Below are 20,325 nucleotides of genomic sequence, written 5' to 3'. Positions count from 1 at the left end.
GATTTAATGGAGTTGATTTCTCACTGAGTCAGATGGGTCTATTTGTCACCTCTAACAACTCTGAGAATCCATATAAGCTATCCCATGATGTGAGCAGACAAGAACTGAATAAATGAACATTTATTGAACCCACAAATGTCAGCTTCACATATCTGAACAGCTGTCCGTGGCAGGGATCGATTTTGCCATATAAAACATGCACCAGAACAACATGAACAACCAAGTATTATTATTGAATATTACAACCTAATACTTCAACATGTTCTATCTACATGTACCAAGCGAATGTAAAGAAATTTCAAATTTGTGAGACCGCCTCCGTGGTCTAGTGGTAGATCGGAAGGTCCGGGGTTCGATCCCCGACTGCATCATACCAAAAGATGGTACTTGTTGTTACCCTGTCTGGCGCTTTGCATTAAGGGGCTAAAACAAGGACTGGTCGGCTCGGAGTCAGTATACTGTGTCTGAGTGGGGTATTCATGTTAAACTGCGGCATGGTATCTCAGTGTGCTAGCACTATAAATCGGCATCAGTCCGGACTAGTACAAACACACACACACACACACATCACACACACACATCACACACATCACACACATCACATCTCATCATGAGTTTGAAATGAAAACGCCATGCTTACGATGCTGTATTCAAAGTGCGAGTCGTCGCTCTAGCTGAGACATTTTCTCACAGGTTCTATGTATATTCACAAAATGACGCTTCGTTGTTGATTGCAACGATCATTAGGAGATTAAAAAAAGACATAAAAAAAGCTTCCTATATTAGGGGAGTGGATGACTGTTTTGTTAAATCTTTGTCAGAAATTATGACTTTTTCAATATCATTACAACGCTTTTCATCTTATGTTATTGACTTCATTGTGTGTCTTTGCCTTTCACTTCCTGGTTCGGCTTATCTATGGGTCATATCATGTTCTTTCATATTTCAATGGTCAAGTTAATACCTCTGCTTATCTATGGTGTTGGCTTATCTGCGTTCATATCCGGTAAGAGATTTATTCCCACGCTGAGAAATTGACTACCCTCCAATGCGGGTTACACAGTTTTTTATCAACATCACGTTGACCAATCAGATCTCATCATTCTGACATGGAGGTATGATAATGAAGTTTTACACCAAACTACATGACTAATCTCTGTTTTGTGGAATGTATCATACTTCCTTGGACTTGATGTCATCAAACTGTAGGTTATTTAGGATTATGTGCACATGTTCCTGTTACGTTTCACAGCAATGTGTCAGGAATTTATGTGACACTGGCTGCAGACCATCATATGTTTCAAGTGTGATAAATATTTTTAGACCAGGGTGCAACCTGGTTTTGTTTGGTGCAACTTGGTTTTCATTTCAATGAGCACATGATGCAGGTTAAATCAAATTCCTTATATCGAGCCCTGAATGGTTTTCTAAATGCCATAGAAAAATGGCCACACCGTGTAGACAAGATAAATTATTGACTTGATTTCCAAACTTGTGAAAACACTTACCAAGTGCCAGTCAGTGCATGATAGCTAGCTTCAGAAGACTCCACGGAGAATATACATACACAGGATTCTCCCTGTGACTGTGAGGAAAACATAATTGCCTTGTGGGCACCTGCAGCCAGATACTCCTTCCGTAAAACACAGCTATCACTTGTAAACGTCATTGTCAGGTATGTAGGTTCATTTTTTCTGGGAATCTCAAAGATAGGCTGAAAATAAACACAGTCTTTTAGCTTGATTTGAAAAGATTTTTTTCCTGATCTATCAGCCATAATACTGACAGAAAGGTCATTGAGTCTGTATTTGGAACAAGGTTGCCAAATGTCGGAACTGTTCACTTGGTATGACCTGTCAGACTGAAGTCGATGTATCAATAAGATTTGGAATTGCTGAGTTATATTTAGTGTAATGTGTATTTGAGGCAGTGCCAAGACGGATGTTTTTGCCTGGCTACTTACTTCTGTGGTTGAACAAACTGAATGATATTACCTTGCCATGCTGCAGTGGTCAAGGGGACCACAGTGGTCAGTCAGGGTTGGGTCAAGGGGGACCACAGCGGTCAGTCAGGGTTTGGTCAAGGGGACCATAGTGGTCAGTCAGGGGGTTTGATCAAGGGGACCACAGTGGTCAGTCAGGGGGTTTGATCAAGGGGACCACAGTGGTCAGTCAGGGTTTGGTCAAGGGGACCACAGCGGTCAGTCAGGGTTGGGTCAAGGGGACCACAGTGGTCAGTCAGGGTTTGGTCAAGGGGACCACAGTGGTCAGTCAGGGTTGGGTCAAGGGGACCACAGCGGTCAGTCAGGGTTGGGTCAAGGGGACCACAGCGGTCAGTCAGGGTTTGGTCAAGGGGACCACAGCGGTCAGTCAGGGTTGGGTCAAGGGGACCACAGTGGTCAGTCAGGGTTTGGTCAAGGGGACCACAGTGGTCAGTCAGGGGGACCACAGCGGTCAGTCAGGGGGACCACAGCGGTCAGTCAGGGGGACCACAGCAGTCAGTCAGGGTTGGGTCAAGGGGACCACAGTGGTCAGTCAGGGTTTGGTCAAGGGGACCACAGTAGTCAGTCAGGGGGACCACAGCGGTCAGTCAGGGGGACCACAGCGCCCAATCAGGGTTGGGTCAAGGGGACCACAGTGGTCAATCAGGGGGACCACAGCGGTCAGTCAGGGGGACCACAGCGGTCAGTCAGGGGGACCACAGCGGTCAGTCAGGGTTGGGTCAAGGGGACCACAGTGGTCAGTCAGGGTTTGGTCAAGGGGACCACAGTAGTCAGTCAGGGGGACCACAGCGGTCAGTCAGGGGGACCACAGCGGTCAATCAGGGTTGGGTCAAGGGGACCACAGTGGTCAATCAGGGGGACCACAGCGGTCAGTCAGGGGGACCACAGTGGTCAGTCAGGGTTTGGTCAAGGGGACCACAGCTCTGACGTGGGACCTATGTCCAGGGCTGGATGCCTGATGATCTGTTCTACTGATTTTTTTATGGATTATTTTGAAATTTTAGTTTTTTTCCTGTGAAATGAAAAGTGTTTTAACTTTAAGACATATATACTACATATGATATATGGTAGAAAATAGTAGACCACAAAAATAGGAACTCTGCAGAGTGTTTCACATGGGTCATTGACCCTGAGAAGTTTTTCAGGTTCATCATATTTATGGTATGAAACCAACCATGACGAAACCTTCATTGATTTCACAGACTGACTGTCTGAAAAACTTATTTTAAGAAAAGATTTCTGTATAAGATTGCAATTATTTTTAAAGAAGAGAACATTAAATCCTTTTTTACTGTTAGCTGCCTGGTTTGAAGATATCCCCTCAGGCTGGTGACTGATATGAATAAATGTCAACTCCCTGCTTCCTTGGGACAAGCGTGGTCCTCTGTGTTCTGTCTGAAGTATGTACTATATCCCCTATCTGATCTACAGAAGAAGATACACTGTATTGCCACTATAAGAACTCACTTAACAATATCTCCCTATCTGATCTATAGAAGAAGATACACTGTATTGCCACTATAAGAACTCACTTAACACTGTGTCCCCTATCTGATCTATAGAAGATACACTGTATTGCCACTATAAGAACTCACTTAACACTGTGTCCCCCTATCTGATCTATAGAAGATACACTGTATTGCCACTGTAAGAACTCACTTAACACTGTGTCCCCTATCTGATCTATAGAAGAAGATACACTGTATTGCCACTGTAAGAACTCACTTAACACTGTGTCCCCCTATCTGATCTATAGAAGATACACTGTATTGCCACTATAAGAACTCACTTAACACTGTGTCCCCTATCTGATCTATAGAAGAAGATACACTGTATTGCCACTGTAAGAACTCACTTAACAATATCTCCCTATCTGATCTATAGAAGAAGATACACTGTATTGCCACTATAAGAACTCACTTAACAATATCTCCCTATCTGATCTATAGAAGAAGATACACTGTATTGCCACTATAGGAACTCACTTAACACTGTGTCCCCTATCTGATCTATAGAAGAAGATACACTGTATTGCCACTATAAGAACTCACTTAACAATATCTCCCTATCTGATCTATAGAAGAAGATACACTGTATTGCCACTATAAGAACTCACTTAACACTGTGTCCCCCTATCTGATCTACAGAAGAAGATACACTGTATTGCCACTATAAGAACTCACTTAACACTGTGTCCCCCTATCTGATCTATAGAAGAAGATACACTGTATTGCCACTATAAGAACTCACTTAACACTGTGTCCCCCTGTCTGATCTACAGAAGAAGATACACTGTATTGCCACTATAAGAACTCACTTAACACTGTGTCCCCCTATCTGATCTATAGAAGAAGATACACTGTATTGCCACTATAGGAACTCACTTAACACTGTGTCCCCCTATCTGATCTATAGAAGAAGATACACTGTATTGCCACTATAAGAACTCACTTAACACTGTGTCCCCCTATCTGATCTACAGAAGAAGATACACTGTATTGCCACTATAAGAACTCACTTAACACTGTGTCCCCTATCTGATCTACAGAAGAAGATACACTGTATTGCCACTATAAGAACTCACTTAACACTGTGTCCCCCTATCTGATCTACAGAAGAAGATACACTGTATTGCCACTATAGGAACTCACTTAACACTGTGTCCCCCTATCTGATCTATAGAAGAAGATACACTGTATTGCCACTATAGGAACTCACTTAACACTGTGTCCCCCTATCTGATCTATAGAAGATACACTGTATTGCCACTGTAAGAACTCACTTAACACTGTGTCCCCCTATCTGATCTACAGAAGAAGATACACTGTATTGCCACTATAAGAACTCACTTAACACTGTGTCCCCTATCTGATCTACAGAAGAAGATACACTGTATTGCCACTATAAGAACTCACTTAACACTGTGTCCCCCTATCTGATCTACAGAAGAAGATACACTGTATTGCCACTATAGGAACTCACTTAACACTGTGTCCCCCTATCTGATCTATAGAAGAAGATACACTGTATTGCCACTATAGGAACTCACTTAACACTGTGTCCCCCTATCTGATCTATAGAAGATACACTGTATTGCCACTGTAAGAACTCACTTAACACTGTGTCCCCCTATCTGATCTACAGAAGAAGATACACTGTATTGCCACTATAGGAACTCACTTAACACTGTGTCCCCCTATCTGATCTATAGAAGATACACTGAACAATGCTGAATTGCCACTATAGGAACTCACTTAACACTGTGTCCCCCTATCTGATCTATAGAAGATACGCTGTATTGCCACTATAGGAACTCACTTAAAGGGGAAGTGTACACGCAAAAATCACTTTCTTTCTTTTTCTAAACAAAACGCAATTTTAGAATTAATTAGTATCTGTGTTTGAAAATATACACTCATTTTTTTCACAGTGAACGTAGGAAGCTCACAATAGTGTGAAAATGATATGCCGTTATGAGGCCTTCGTTTTTCGAGCTAAACAGGCCTGAGTTATCCCCCTTAGATTATGACGTAATTGGTGCCAATTCAACTGGGTCCCTGTCTATTCTCAACGCAAAAGATATCAAGTACCAATTTGCGGTAAAACAACATGGCCTACGACACACTCCGGCGCAGTGGTGACTCAGCATAATACTATGCTGGCTGGCATCTGAGACGCTAGAATCACACACCTGGACCTACACCACGTGAAGCGGCTCTAACAAAGCATGATGACGTCATAATGTTTATCAATTGGCACCAATGACGTCATATTGCAAGGGGCATAAGCCATGGTGTTTTTGTTGTGGAAATAGAACACTTGGTAAATGTGAAAAATGTAAATAGTTTTAATGCGAAAAATATGTCAATTAATTGTGATATTTTTATATTTTTGTCTATGACACTTCTATGTTAACACTTTTAATGTGGAAAAAGTACAAGAAAAATAGGTTCATTTCCATGTGAACTTGCCCTTTAACACTGTGTCCCCCTATCTGATCTATAGAAGATACGCTGTTTTGCCACTATAGGAACTCACTTAACACTGTGTCCCCCTATCTGATCTATAGAAGATACGCTGTATTTCCACTATAGGAACTCACTTAACACTGTGTCCTTCACTTTACAAGCTTTTGATATGCTCCGGTGCATTAGGCCTTATGTCTGCGTGACAGTATAACACTACGGGTCAGGGAGCACTCAGTGAGAGGGGAGCCGCCATGTATGAACAAGGTGACCCAGGGTCAGGTATGTTACAGCAGAGGCACCTCTCGCTTTCAGAGGTGGGGGGTTAGCCTGTGTAATCTCGTCACACTGCAGTGAACATATTCACAACAAGAACTGGGGACTCACACAGCATGCCTTCAACTCGCCTTGCTCAAATGCTGTACTTCTTATTATTTATGTGACCTAGAACTTATGATTTAAACTAATTATTATTGCCTTAGAGACGTGTGTAAGTTTAGCCTTCAACATGTCCAGGTTACATGTCTTGGTGTGTGTGTGTTGGGGGGGCGGGTGTGATGTGAAGTGAAGGGATTGAAATGGTGGAGATATGTCGATGGTGGTTGTGAGTGGAAAGGGTGCTGATCAAGTCTGATCATTTTGTTCAAATATTTCATCTGAATAACTAGCTTTCTTTTTAAGGATCTCATTTAGGAGAGTGAGGGGATACTGTCAGAGTTGTAAAATTAGGGAGCTGTGATGAGTTTGTTCAAGGCACAATGTTGGCTAACTGGGGAGCTGGACTTGTCACTTTGTTGTTGTAGTACATGTCCACAAATATAATCTTGATAAGAACCAGCGTATCAGTGTCACAGCTTTTCTGAGGGTAGAGGGGCTTAATCTAGGCAGAGACTTGTCTGATATGTAAAATATGTGCAATCCTGAAACTTGGCCCAAACTGTTCCTATTCCTAGTCCCTTGAATATGTTTGATGTATAGTAACTTTATTGAAATACATGATTTCGAGATAAAATTTCCAGCTATTATTCAAAATAATAGTGACTGGACATAGTCAATGAGTGATTGGTTTGAATAAACACTTTTTATCAATAATCAATGGTGAAACGGTGAATGATAACACCCACACCAACCATGCCACAGCTTTAGATTTCAGATCTCAGCAGCTGTATAAACTATGAGGGTGAGAGGCTCACAATGGGATGGGTGGCCAGGAACTGACTTGGTTGATGCCTGTCATTGTATCCCAGTTGTCATGTCAGTCACTGGATTGTCTGGTCCAGACTCAATTATTTACATGCTGTGGTCATGTGGCTGGAATATTGCTGAGTGCAGCATTAAACAACAAACAAACCAAAAATAATGAGGCTGAACCATGCAGCTGCTCAATTTGCAAAAACACCCACAGAATATGATGTCTTTGATTATTTTGATGGACTGCCTCAACAATCAAAGCAAAACTGCAGCATTAGTCTCCGTCAATGGCAACATTAACAGACTAATGACACATCTAGTTCTTCTAATGGTCGATGATTGTTTTCAAATGCTGCACGATTTATGATAATTTTTTTTAATTGTACTTGGTTTGAAAAGCCCATTTCTATGGCAGTCTATGACCATATCTGGGGTGATTGGTGTGCTATGACATCTTTGTTATAGAAAACCTTGGTGTTTCCAAAGTTCTTCCATCCTTGTTTGTTTGTGGTTTAACGCCGCACTCAGCAATATTCCAGCTATATGACGGTGGTCTGTACATAATCGAGTCTGGACCTGACAAACGAGTGATTGACCTCATGAGCATCAATCCACGCAATTGGGATACGATGACATGCATCAACTTAGTCAGCGAGCCTGACCACCCAATCCTGTTCGTTGCCTCTTACAACAAGCATAGTCGCCTTTTTTGGCAAGCATGGGTTGCTGAAGACCTATTCTACCCAGGATCTTCACGGGTCATAGATTCCATGAAAAAGGAGTTCTAAAGCATCCCATGCTTGCCTCCCCATAAGGAATTTGGCACATAACAGGTCTCCAGTACCCCATGCTTGTCTCCCCATCGGGAATTTGTCACATCACAGGTCTCCAGTACCCCATGCTTGCCTCCCCATCGGAATTTGGCACATAACAGGTCTCCATTACCCCATGCTTGTCTCCCCATCGGAATTTGGCACATAACAGGTCTCCAGTACCCCATGCTTGTCTCCCCATCGGGAATTTGGCACATAACAGGTGTCCAGTACCCCATGCTTGTCTCCCCATCGGGAATTTGGCACATAACAGGTGTCCAGTACCCCATGCGTGTCTCCCCATCGGGAATTTGGCACATCACAGGTCTCCAGTACCCCATGCTTGCCTCCCCATCGGAATTTGGCACATAACAGGTCTCCAGTACCCCATGCTTGTCTCCCCATCGGAATTTGGCACATAACAGGTCTCCAGTACCCCATGCTTGTCTCCCCATCGGGAATTTGGCACATAACAGGTCTCCAGTACCCCATGCTTGTCTCCCCATCGGGAATTTGGCACATAACAGGTCTCCAGTACCCCATGCCTGTCTCCCCATCGGGAATTTGGCACATAACAGGTGTCCAGTACCCCATGCCTGTCTCCCCATCGGGAATTTGGCACATAACAGGTCTCCAGTACCCCATGCCTGTCTCCCCATCGGGAATTTGGCACATAACAGGTCTCCAGTACCCCATGCTTGTCTCCCCATCGGGAATTTGGCACATCACAGGTCTCCAGTACCCCATGCTTGTCTCCCCATCGGGAATTTGGCTCATAACAGGTCTCCAGTACCCCATGCTTGTCTCCCCATCGGGAATTTGGCACATAACAGGTGTCCAGTACCCCATGCCTGTCTCCCCATCGGGAATTTGGCACATAACAGGTCTCCAGTACCCCATGCTTGTCTCTCCATCGGGACTTTGGCTCATAACAGGTCTCCAGTACCCCATGCTTGTCTCCCCATCGGGACTTTGGCTCATAACAGGTCTCCAGTACCCCATGCTTGTCTCCCTATGGGGAATTTGGCTCATAACAGGTCTCCAGTACCCCATGCTTGTCGTGAAGGTACACCAACTCATTCTGATCAGACTGTGTTGCCCTGATGTGTGACAACCGTTATTCCCCCAACGTCTTTAGCGGTTGTTGCCTGTAGGATGTATGAACCTAATACGTGTGTAATGATTCTGTTACTGTCATGTTAAACAACTGCAAAGATGCAGAGAATTATCCTCAAATAACTGTTGATAAGCGATGCATATGACGTGTTTTTTCAGGATATAGACAGTTGACTACCATATCTGCTTGAGTATAGATTGTGCTGTAAATAACGATGAGTTGTGCGATCTTCTGATCGCTTCACACACAATTTCGCCAAAATTAATTAAAACAATATTAAAAGATAATTTGAATTAAATTAATGAAATAAGTTACAAACATTAGTCCAGATATACAATGAACACTTTTTATAACCAGACAGCGTAATTACACGATCAATTTGCGTACTTCAGTATGGACTTGTTGACATGGTATTTCCGGTGTTACTTGCTCACGGTAATGTCTTTGCATTGGTGGAAAAAAACATCAAAACTTATTATGGCATGAATAATGTGCACCCCCTTCTACCCAGCTGTGTGTTGTTGTTTTTTAAAAAGTGCACACTATACTCAAGAAAATATGGTATGCTGTTTTACTAATACGTACGAGTCATTAATTAACACACGGCTCAGCAGTTGTTGCAGTGAGTGTTGCTAACAGGGTCTGAAATAACATCCCCTTGATGTTGACAATTAGATGCAGATTAATGCATAATGCCATGTCACAGCTCACTGACATGATCTGCCCGTTAAGTAGACTCTCCTTGCCTCATTCATGTAAGAGAGGTAGTTGCGGAAACCGATGTAAAAACCCAGTTTGCCCTCTTCCTCAGTGTGGTCACAGTGACCTGGATTGGAGCTCTCAGCATCCCCATCTTCTTCACTGGAGGTAGTGTGTGTATTGTTTTCACTTAAAAGGGTTTTTTTCTTATCACATAAAGCAGTCCAAGAATCTATCTCTTCTTAAGGCTTTCTTGGACTTTTTTGTAGTTTATATTCACTACTATATGAACAAACAAAACTCTAATGTACCCAATGAGGATAGTGATAACACTGTTTTCTTGTTTAAAGATGGTTTAACGGATCATACATAAAAGGTTTTAGTCATTGTATAAAGATGGCTTAACTGATCATGTATAGCAGGTTTAACGGATCATGTATAGCAGGTTCATCTGATCATGTATAGAAGGTTCAACTGATCATGTATAGTAGGTTTAACGGATCATGCATAGCAGGTTTAACTGATCATGTATAGCAGGTTTAATGGATCATGTATAGTAGGTTTAACGGATCATGTATAGCAGGTTCATCTGATCATGTATGGCAGGTTCAACTGATCATGTATAGCAGGTTTAACTGATCATGTATAGCAGGTTTAACGGATCATGTATAGCAGGTTTAACTGATCATGTATAGCAGGTTTAACTGATCATGTATAGCAGGTTTAACGGATCATGTATAGCAGGTTTAACTGATCATGTATTGCAGGTTTAACGGATCATGTATAGAAGGTTCAACTGATCATGTATAGTAGGTTTAACCGATCATGTATAGCAGGTTTAACTGATCATGTATAGCAGGTTTAACGGATCATGTATAGCAGGTTTAACGGATCATGTATAGCAGGTTTAACGGATCATGTATAGCAGGTTTAACTGATCATGTATAGCAGCTTTAACGGATCATGTATAGCAGCTTTAACGGATCATGTATAGCAGCTTTAACGGATCATGTATAGCAGGTTTAACGGATCATGTATAGCAGGTTTAACGGATCATGTATAGCAGGTTCATCTGATCATGTATAGAAGGTTCAACTGATCATGTATAGCAGGTTCAACAGATCATGCATAGCAGGTTTAACTGATCATGTATAGCAGGTTTAACAGATCATGTATAGTAGGTTTAACGTATCATGTATAGCAGGTTCATCTGATCATGTATAGCAGGTTCAACTGATCATGTATAGCAGGTTCAACAGATCATGTATAGAAGGTTTAACTGATCATGTATAGCAGGTTTAATGGATCATGTATCAGAGCTCCAGATAAGCTGCGTATCTGTGTAAAATACGCATCAGAAATGCAGAAATACGCAGTAAAAGAAAATCCAAGCATACCAAATACGCAACGAACATTACAGATACGCTACAAAAATAACACTTGTGCGTATCATCAACATATTGTGAAGTAACCCTGTGTATTCGATTAGCAACTTATTTTGAAGTTATAAACGGGCATTCCGTCAACCTTGCCAACAGTTACATCATGACCATTTGCCATCACACTTTCTTGTGGAAGTATCGTGGTATTTGTGAGTCCTATAAAGCTCTCTTACCCAAATGACACCAGTTTGCAAGGACAAGATGAATAGTGTTGTTAAATATTTAACTTAAATACCCACATGTGTAAAAACTAGTGGGTAACAGAAATTTGAATACCAAGATAGAATTACTGATACCCAATGATTTGAAAATGCATGGGTAAAATACCCACAACACCAAAAACTTATCTGGAGCTCTGTGTATAGTAGGTTTAACGGATCATGTATAGCAGGTTTAACTGATCATGTATAGTAGGTTTAACGGATCATATATAGCAGGTTTAACTGATCATGTATAGTAGGTTTAATTGATCATGTATAGCAGGTTTAACAGATCATGTATAGCAGGTTCATCTGATCATGTATAGAAGGTTCAACTGATCATGTATAGCAGGTTTAACGGATCATGTATAGAAGGTTTAACGGATCATGAATAGCAGGTTCATCTGATCATGTATAGCAGGTTTAACGGATCATGTGTAGCAGGTTTAACTGATCATGTATAGCAGGTTTAACGGATCATGTATAGCAGGTTTAACTGATCATGTATAGTAGGTTTAACGGATCATGTATAGCAGGTTCAACTGACTTTGGGGCGGTCAGGTGGCCTAGTGCTTAAAGCGTTCGCTGTCACGCCGAAGACCCGGCTTCGATTCCCGACATGGGTACAATGTGTGAAGCCCATTTCTGGTGTCCCCCGCCGTGATATTGCTGGAATATTGCTAAAAGTGGCGTAAAAACCATACTCACTCACTCAACTGACTTTTGGAATAAATGACTACAATACTATCATACTACTTTTAAGTTCCTGTTTCCTGTCACCCATTGTTGTTCAGTCGGTCTTGTGTTGTTTGTGTTCTTGTTAACATCCTCAACCGTTGCTATGCATTTTTATTCCATTTTTAATCAAGGAAATGTTGGCTGGGTCAGTTTCATAGCTTTGGTTTCAGTGTTGTTCCTGTTCTATTGCTGCTCACACTCGTTCATGTCGTTTTGAAGTTACTGCCCTCAACTGTGAAGCACGATCTGGGCGTGGTGTTGTGGTCTAACTAAGCTGTGTGTTGCAATGGTGCATTTTTCCTCTCGAACAAATGACCTAACAAAATGAATAGATTAATCACTGTCCTGCTTGGTTGGGAAAAGACTGTTGATGGCTAAGTGTTCTGTATATCTTTTTCAGAATATTTTCTGATCACTTGCGCAAACGGAACCTCATTATTCATAAAATACTGAAAGAAGTCAAAGAAATTATAATCCTGTCATCCTTGCTCATCAAGTGTATTAGATCTCCAATCTTTTTAGTCCAAAACCCTCCAGGGGCGTAGCTAGGGGAAATTAAAATATAAGCAATAAACTTATTTTTTCTTAAACACCCATAACGCTTTTCCAAAACAAACACAAGCAAGTCTGTGCAACATATCCATGCCAATATTGTTGGTTGGTCATTAGCGGTACGTACGAGTCCCAGAGTTAACTCCCTTCTTTACTATCTCCTCCTCCCTCTCTCTCTCTCTCTCTCTTTGTGTCTCTCTCTCTCTCTCTCTCTCTCTCTCTCTCTCTCTCTCTCTCTCTCTCTCTCTATGAATGCCAAGATGCACTATGAAATCATTGCTAGTGACTACTACGATATTCAAATGGCTTGTAATCAATCTCATTCAAATCAGATCTGTTTCTTTTTTACGATACCTGATAGACGCTCCATGAACTTACTGGTCAATCAATTAGGGTCAAGTCTTCTCAATGCTCCGTGGACCCGTGTAGAATAGGTCTTCAGCAACCCATGCTTGCTGTAAAAGCCGACTATGCTTGTCGTAAGAGCTAGGCTACCAACGGGATCAGGTTGACTTGGTTGATGTATGTCATCGATCCCAATTGCGTGGATGGATGGATGATATGAATCACTGAATTGTCTTGTCCAGACTCAATTATTTACACAGACCGCTGTCATATAGCTTGAATATTGCTGAGTGCAGTGTTAAACAACAAACAAACAAACAAACAAATAAATGCTCAGTAATATTCACAGATATATTGTGGTATTTGTGGTACTTTAGTCCTTGTATGTTACTTTCAAAGAGGGGGTCATTGAACCCCATGTCATAGCCAGTAATTACATATTATACCAATGTTGTAGTTCCAGTGTTTATTTTGCAGAGTTGTCGTACCAGGGATTTCGCTCAGGTTCCAAACATATCATGTATATAAAGAATAACTGGAAAGCAACTTTGGATTTTTTAAAGTTCCTATTTTCTTTAATTCAGATGTCATTTAAGATTGTGTATTGACATTTATACATTCAATCATGTAAAGTTAAGTATTAAAGTGTCTGCCTCTTTCCTGGTCTGGCTATCAGTGAAATACAAGTCAGCCTTACCTAAGCCATCACATTAGTTGTAGCCTGTATGATATTGATATTTATGTGAAACCTTTTCATTCCAATTTGGGAATGTTTACTGACATTTACTGCAGACTAGGGCACTTGTTTTAGCTTATGATGGAAACTTGAGTATTGCAGATTTTGTGGGACTTTGAAGAACAATATATAACACAAAAGGTCATTTTATGTCATCCATCCATAATAATTTCTAATTTAAAAAAAAATTACAACTTGTAAATGCCATGTAGCCCACTTGTTCCCCAGTGTCTGAATCTGAAGTGGCATTATAATGGTCCAACATGCATCACCAGCAGCAAACTACAAACCATTTCAGAAATATTTGTGTGAACACGGACGTTGCTGATGCTATTGTCACCACAACTGCAGGCATGAGATTAACAGAAGCTTTAAGTCCCAAGATGAGTCAAATTAATGACAAGTGGACTACCACTTTTACCATTAGGTAGATGGCAACTCTGCAGCAGGACCAGTGGCATTTCCTTGTGGATTACCACTTTTACTATTAGGTAGAGTGCAGCTCTGTAGCAGGACCAGTGACATTTCCTTGTGGATTACCACTTTTACTATTAGGTAGATGGCAACTCTGTAGCAGGACCAGTGACATTTCCTTGTGGATTACCACTTTCACCATTAGGTAGATGGCAACTCTGTAGCAGGACCAGTGACATTTCCTTGTGGATTACCACTTTCACCATTAGGTAGATGGCAACTCTGTAGCAGGACCAGTGACATTTCCTTGTGGACTACCACTTTCACCATTAGGTAGATGGCAACTCTGTAGCAGGACCAGTGACATTTCCTTGTGGATTACCACTTTCACCATTAGGTAGATGGCAACTCTGTAGCAGGACCAGTGACATTTCCTTGTGGATTACCACTTTCTCCATTAGGTAGATGGCAACTCTGTAGCAGGACCAGTGACATTTCCTTGTGGACTACCACTTTCACCATTGGGTAGATGGCAACTCAATAGCAGATCATTATTGCAAATTAGTGAAAATAAACATGAATTTCTAACTCTCTAACTGTGTCATTTGGAAGTTAGAATAAGTCACAAGACCCTAACACATGTTAACACTTGAATATTGAATGAAGCACTGTGACAACAAGGTGGGTTGTAACACTAGACATAATCAATGTACACAGTATGTCACTGTGATGGCGGTGTACACAACAATACCTTTGTAATATTCATGAAGAGTAAGATTCTGTTTCCCACTAGACCCTGTCACAGTAAAGTAACCTTTTTGTGTCTGTAGAGCTGTAAAATAATTCACACACATGCTGACAGCCTGACCAGAGAGTCAGTAAATTTACCACAAAGCATTGAAAATGATCTATTTTTTCAGCACTTTCGAAATAATGACACCTTTTAGGCAGACTATGGCAAGGAATATTTAACCTTTAACCAGTGTGTGCCTGAAACTTTCGAGTCTTCTGTCCTGAATTTGTCCTTTCCGATCTTCCCTAGTTTTTACTCTTTACATATGGGCTGTCATAAGCCAAATGTCCTTGACAAACGTAATTTTACTAGAATCAGGCTTTGGATTTTTTGTGCTGGCTGTTTGGTATGGGGGAAATTGGTTTCGTCAAGTGCCTACTATATTCCCTGCGTCTAATCTTTGTGTGAATGTCAGTTCCGTTCAAACTTTAATCAGTAACTTCAAGTACTGAGAGTGTGTTTTGTGTGTTCATAATGGGTGTTAGGTTATTTTGAAATAGTAAACAGAGGTGAGAAGTCAAGTGATAAAAGCGGTGCTCATTGCACCAAAGGTCTGTGTTTGTTTCCCCACATGGGTACAATATCTGAAGCCAATTTATGGTGTCTCCTAGCATGGTGTTGCTGAATTATTGCTAAGAGATGCATAAATCTCATTGAAATAGTAAAAGAACAGACTAGTTAAGTAATATTTTGTTATTATGAAATCATGTTCATAAAGACTATGATTTCACTCTTTGAGGCAGTTGGGATGGAAATATTCCATCATTAGCACATTCATGATGTCCACCGAATGAATTCAGACAGGTTATGTACAAAGCTAAATATCCAACGCACATTAAACTTTAATACCAACATGTATCAATAACTTGCTATACGGATGTATCCAAATATAGCCGAGAGACTACCCCGACACAATTTGTGGAGTTTCTCACTGGCAAATACCAGGCATCTGTCCGTCTGTCGTACTCTCATTACAAGTAGGTGATGATGTGATTTCTCAAGGATGATGCATTTGAAACAAATTTGAGATTCCGTGATTGAGGCAATCAATACTGAAGCCTGAGCGAGGCTGGCACTGCCCAGATTTGTGAAGAAAAGTGTTACAATAGCTAGCTTCATTTAGTTTTATCTTCATGTGATTAAACACATCTTTAACCAACAGGAATCTTCTTTCATGATTTACTAGGGTGATTTTGCAGGACTGATTAGCTGTAAACCTTAACTCCGTGATCCACCAGTCTAAATACGGATAAAATGTAAAAGAAAAAACGGCAAGGGAGAAAGTATGGACTGGGATACAGTGGATATTGAGCAAATTGACTTCTGCTTAGTAGCAAGCTTTACTTTTCAACCCTGTCAATTTGGGGGGAGCAAGGTTGAGATTTAAGGCAAGCAATAACATTTTAGGAATGATGCATTAGCACTTAAATAGAATGACTGTTTTAGGGTTTGTGATTGATATCAATTTAATGCTAGATATTTGGTTCCGTTGATGGAGGTTGAGAATGTTTCCGCAGAATTTCACTGCCATGGATTTTTGCTTAACATTTGTCTGGTTTATTTTCAGATTCTGTTTATTGGTTGCTGCATCAGTTGATGAAGAATTTGGTGATCGCAGCATGAGGTAAGTTGGCGAAAAGTCTTTAGAGATGCTTCAAGTAATATTCTTGATTTGTGGGACCAGTTTTGAAGTTTGACGAGAATGAAGAATTTACTTTCTTGCAGATAAGAATGTGAGCTGGAGAAAATCATTAGCTACTCCCAAATAGATATCAGCGATTGGGGCCTGGTAAGATGACGTATCGGCACTTAGGCGCCAGTCGATATTTATTGACTTAATGTGTTCTTCCCACAGTGTCTAAATATTCAAACTTGTGTTCCCGTGGTGATAGTACTTGAATATTGTTAAAGTGGCGTAAAAACTCACTGACTTAATATTCAAATTAATTTGAGGTTTGGGGAGGTCAAATCCAAATAAACTGAAAAAAGAAACTTTAAGATATTTACTGGGGTTGGTGTATTTGTCATTGAAGACCATTCCGAATCTTGGAAAGGCCCATAATGTTTCTATCCAACTGTTATGTGATGAGTAAGCAAATCTGCTGATGAAGTGTTCATGATTAAATTTTATAGTCATTGGTCCCGACAAGGGGGATTTGTTGATCAAGAGCAAGCTTCATCTCATGCTGTCTAGCTTATCTGTCCTTTGAGTTGAAGGCATTCACAGGGCATGCTTGACAGAATATACTTCACATCTTACATACTTCTGACACAGAGACACTGAAAGTTGTCTTTCGATGTCTGCGTGTCTGCCTCAATGTGGAGACACTATAAGTTGTAGCAGGATCCCTCGGGGGACATGGGGTTTTGTGCGTCCCGCGTTAATTTTTTTACCACGAAAACCTAACAAGGGATGCATAAAACCCCATGTACCACGAGTGATCGTACTATGATTTTATCTTGCCGACATGTTTTAATGTGACATTGTTAAAGAATTAACACAAATTCAAAATTGATAGAAAACAGATGTTCGATTGAGCTGAGGTTAACTTGTGCTATGTCATGTGACTTCCATTGACTCGGAAAAAGCGTGTGGCTTTTTGCTTTGAAGCGGGGTGTAAGGGATTTATTCTGCTTCCGAGAAATCCACGTGCAGCCTGTATTGCTCCTGGTAGGGTATAAGAGATTTATTGCCCCGCTGAGAAATTTATCCCCTCCAAGCGGGTTACATAGTATTTTATCAAGATCATGTTGACCAATCAGATCTCGTCATTATGACATGGAGGTATGATAATGAATGTTGTCCTTCGGTGTCTGTCTGCCTCAGAATGGAGACAAGAGATGTCCTTCTATCTGTGTGTCTGTGTGTCTGCCTCAACATGTGGCAGCATATTTTGTCCTTCAGTGTGTGTCTGTGTGTCAGGTCAGACCAGAGCTCCAAGGTCTACCAACCAGTTTGTACTCATATTTAATCATCTTTATAAATTTTCTATCTTTGGAATCCAAACAAGAGTTCTTATGTATTGATTTCTGTGTGGATAAAGTTGATACTTGAGGAGAGAAGCCTTGCTACATTTTCTTTTCAATGTTTCCACGCTGGCTTCATCCTCATGTAGACATGGCTGTAACCGTGACACAGATTCAGAGATTATGATATTCTGTGATCATCTGACCTATAATGTTTTCTTGAAAACGTAAAAACTTGATCGATTATGGATTTGTTTTCTACAAGGAGGTAGAATAAGGCATGTGAAACCAAGATGTCCTAAGATTGGTGGATTGAAAGGTATTTCAATTGAAGCATCACAGACAGGGAGGGATGTGGTCTTTGGATTTAACATGTTTAAGGACAAACCTATTAACTCCTTATTTACACATTTTATGAGATAGAGAGAGAGAAAAAAAAGGAAAACAGCAGCAAGACAGGGAATAAATTGAAATCATTCTCATATGTTGAACAGTTTGTATGTATTGTGACAAAGACACTTGCATGTACGTTAATCACTTGTGCAGCTTAAGTTTTGCTGCAGTCAGTGAAATATTCCAAAAATAGGCTAATGAATATCACTTGCTTCCAATATATTCCAAAATAACCATGTGTACAAGATATGAACAAATTGGAATAAAATTAACATTTTGCATGATCTTTCGTGTTTACGACCGGTTTAAGTACACTACAGATTGCCAACCTTTGCTATGTACATGTTAACCTATCAATTCCAGTGAGTAAAACAGAAAATGACATCCAATCACTAGGTTTGCTCTTGAGGCTGAAAAAAGAAAGTGGAATATGCCCCAGGCAGTCTGGTTTCCAAGGGATACAGAACAAAATGGTGGTCTGCATGATGACAGTTTATTAAGGCTGGGACGAGTCCAGACTCACTACCCGGGTACCCACTCCCTTTAACCCGACCCTTCTCGGGTACCCACTGTAGGTCTCAAGAGATGATACAAATGGCCAAATGGGAATAGGAATAGTTTGACCGTAGCCCCAGCAAAATGTATTGAGATACTCGTAAAAAACGATCTGGTCATGCATTCACTGAAATTTTATTTCTATTCTAACATATAATGTCAGAAGTAATGGATGTATGGTCAGAAAGAAATGCGAAGTTTAGTCACTTATAGTGTAACCATAGAGTTCTTGATGATTTTTCCATTAAACAATATATCACGTGACTAACCACGAGTCCAGATTGTCCAGTGGGTATGTGGGTCCTGTTAAGGAACGACCTGACCCGAGTACCCGAGTTAAATGTCCCGGCCCTGCAGTTTATGTCCTCATTGTGATTTTTAAAATAGTTTTGACCATAAATACAGACACTAGATAAAAGAATTTACAATTGTTGTGTATCGTAAGTCGGGTAAAAACGTGGAATCACATAGTGGCCGTGTTGATGGAAGCTGACAGATGTCTAAACATGACAAGATCAACTGGCCATGCAGACAATGTACATGTGCAGCCTAGCTCAAACCCAGGAAAGTCGTCATGTTGTGGAAGTGTCACAAACATCTTCAGATTTTAAGCATTATGGAAAAAAAGTTAAGGCCTATAATTTTCTGTCTGCATGGAGTGAGGGGTGGGGATTGGCTAACTTACAGCAAAGAAAGTGTGTTGATGTCGTCCTGATCGTATGACAAATGTGGGAGGAGGAATGGATTTAGGATAAGGTCAAAATCTGAAATCATTAATTTTCCACTAGAGGTCGGTACACTACTGCCGAGAAGTTCATTCCCCTAACACGCGTTAAGAACGCGTGTAACACGCTTGTGGCACGGGTGCACAACGGGTTGCACACGGGTTGAGTACCCGTTGAACACGCGTGGGTCACTCATTGCACACGCGTCTGCCATGCGTGTAACACAGACCGGGTTTCAGTTGAATTTGACAAATATATCAAATGAATAGTGAGAAAAAACAAAACAGTGAGATGTAAATCTAATAAGCTGCCATTGACCTCTGTTCACCAGACCATAAACACAAGGTCGGTCTGTCTTAATCAGTGTTCGGTTGCTGGACTTTTATGGCATGAACCATTCCACGAAGGTCCAGTCTTGCCATTGTGGCTAGCCGACAGTAGAACAGTAGTGAATTTAGATGTGAGTTTACATTCGCGACCAACTCGTGTTATTCCGGGTCAAGCCGAATAGCGACTCGTGCCCCTCTCATGGCCATTTTTGCGACCAGTTTCTGTCTTAGCGCAAACGGGCATACCTAAACAATTGTCAACTCGTTGCCTAATGGTTCACACATATTTCCCCATATATCATATATTTCAGATGCAATTTAAAGCGCATCGTGACACACGGAAGTATACA

At 41.0% G+C, this 20,325-nt stretch overlaps 2 protein-coding genes across 6 annotated transcripts in view; both read left to right on the top strand.

Annotated features, from left to right (window-relative positions):
* Positions 1 to 20,325, top strand: part of LOC124147537 (beta-1,4-mannosyltransferase egh-like) — a 135,646-nt gene that overhangs the window by 25,014 nt on the left and 90,307 nt on the right. For all 5 annotated transcript variants that reach the window (XM_046518157.2, XM_046518162.2, XM_046518159.2 and 2 more), the window contains exon 2: positions 16,574 to 16,630. The gene's annotated coding sequence lies outside the window, so the exon portion shown is untranslated. The remainder of the gene's footprint in view (positions 1 to 16,573; positions 16,631 to 20,325) is intronic.
* Positions 1,827 to 16,868, top strand: LOC124147517 (uncharacterized transmembrane protein DDB_G0289901-like). Its single transcript, XM_048388232.1, has 4 exons — positions 1,827 to 1,846; positions 2,120 to 2,902; positions 16,574 to 16,630; positions 16,862 to 16,868. The coding sequence occupies exons 1-4, from the start codon at positions 1,827 to 1,829 to the stop codon at positions 16,866 to 16,868; spliced, it is 867 nt and encodes a 288-aa protein (XP_048244189.1).

This window comes from Haliotis rufescens, unplaced genomic scaffold, assembly GCF_023055435.1.
Source record: "Haliotis rufescens isolate VD_foot unplaced genomic scaffold, xgHalRufe1.0.p SCAF_7, whole genome shotgun sequence".
Classification (NCBI taxonomy): Eukaryota; Metazoa; Mollusca; class Gastropoda; order Lepetellida; family Haliotidae; genus Haliotis; species Haliotis rufescens.
Note: the sequence above shows the minus strand (reverse complement) of the source record. Positions and strands in the feature narration are given on the sequence as shown.

Excerpts from the sequence above, each read along its gene's own strand:
- LOC124147517 (XM_048388232.1), top strand. The coding sequence starts at position 1,827 with ATGTCGGAACTGTTCACTTG. Across the intron at positions 1,847-2,119 it reads ATGTCGGAACTGTTCACTTG|GGGACCACAGTGGTCAGTCA; the intron begins GTATGACCTGTC and ends GGTTTGATCAAG. Across the intron at positions 2,903-16,573 it reads GACCACAGTGGTCAGTCAGG|ATTCTGTTTATTGGTTGCTG; the intron begins GTTTGGTCAAGG and ends GTTTATTTTCAG.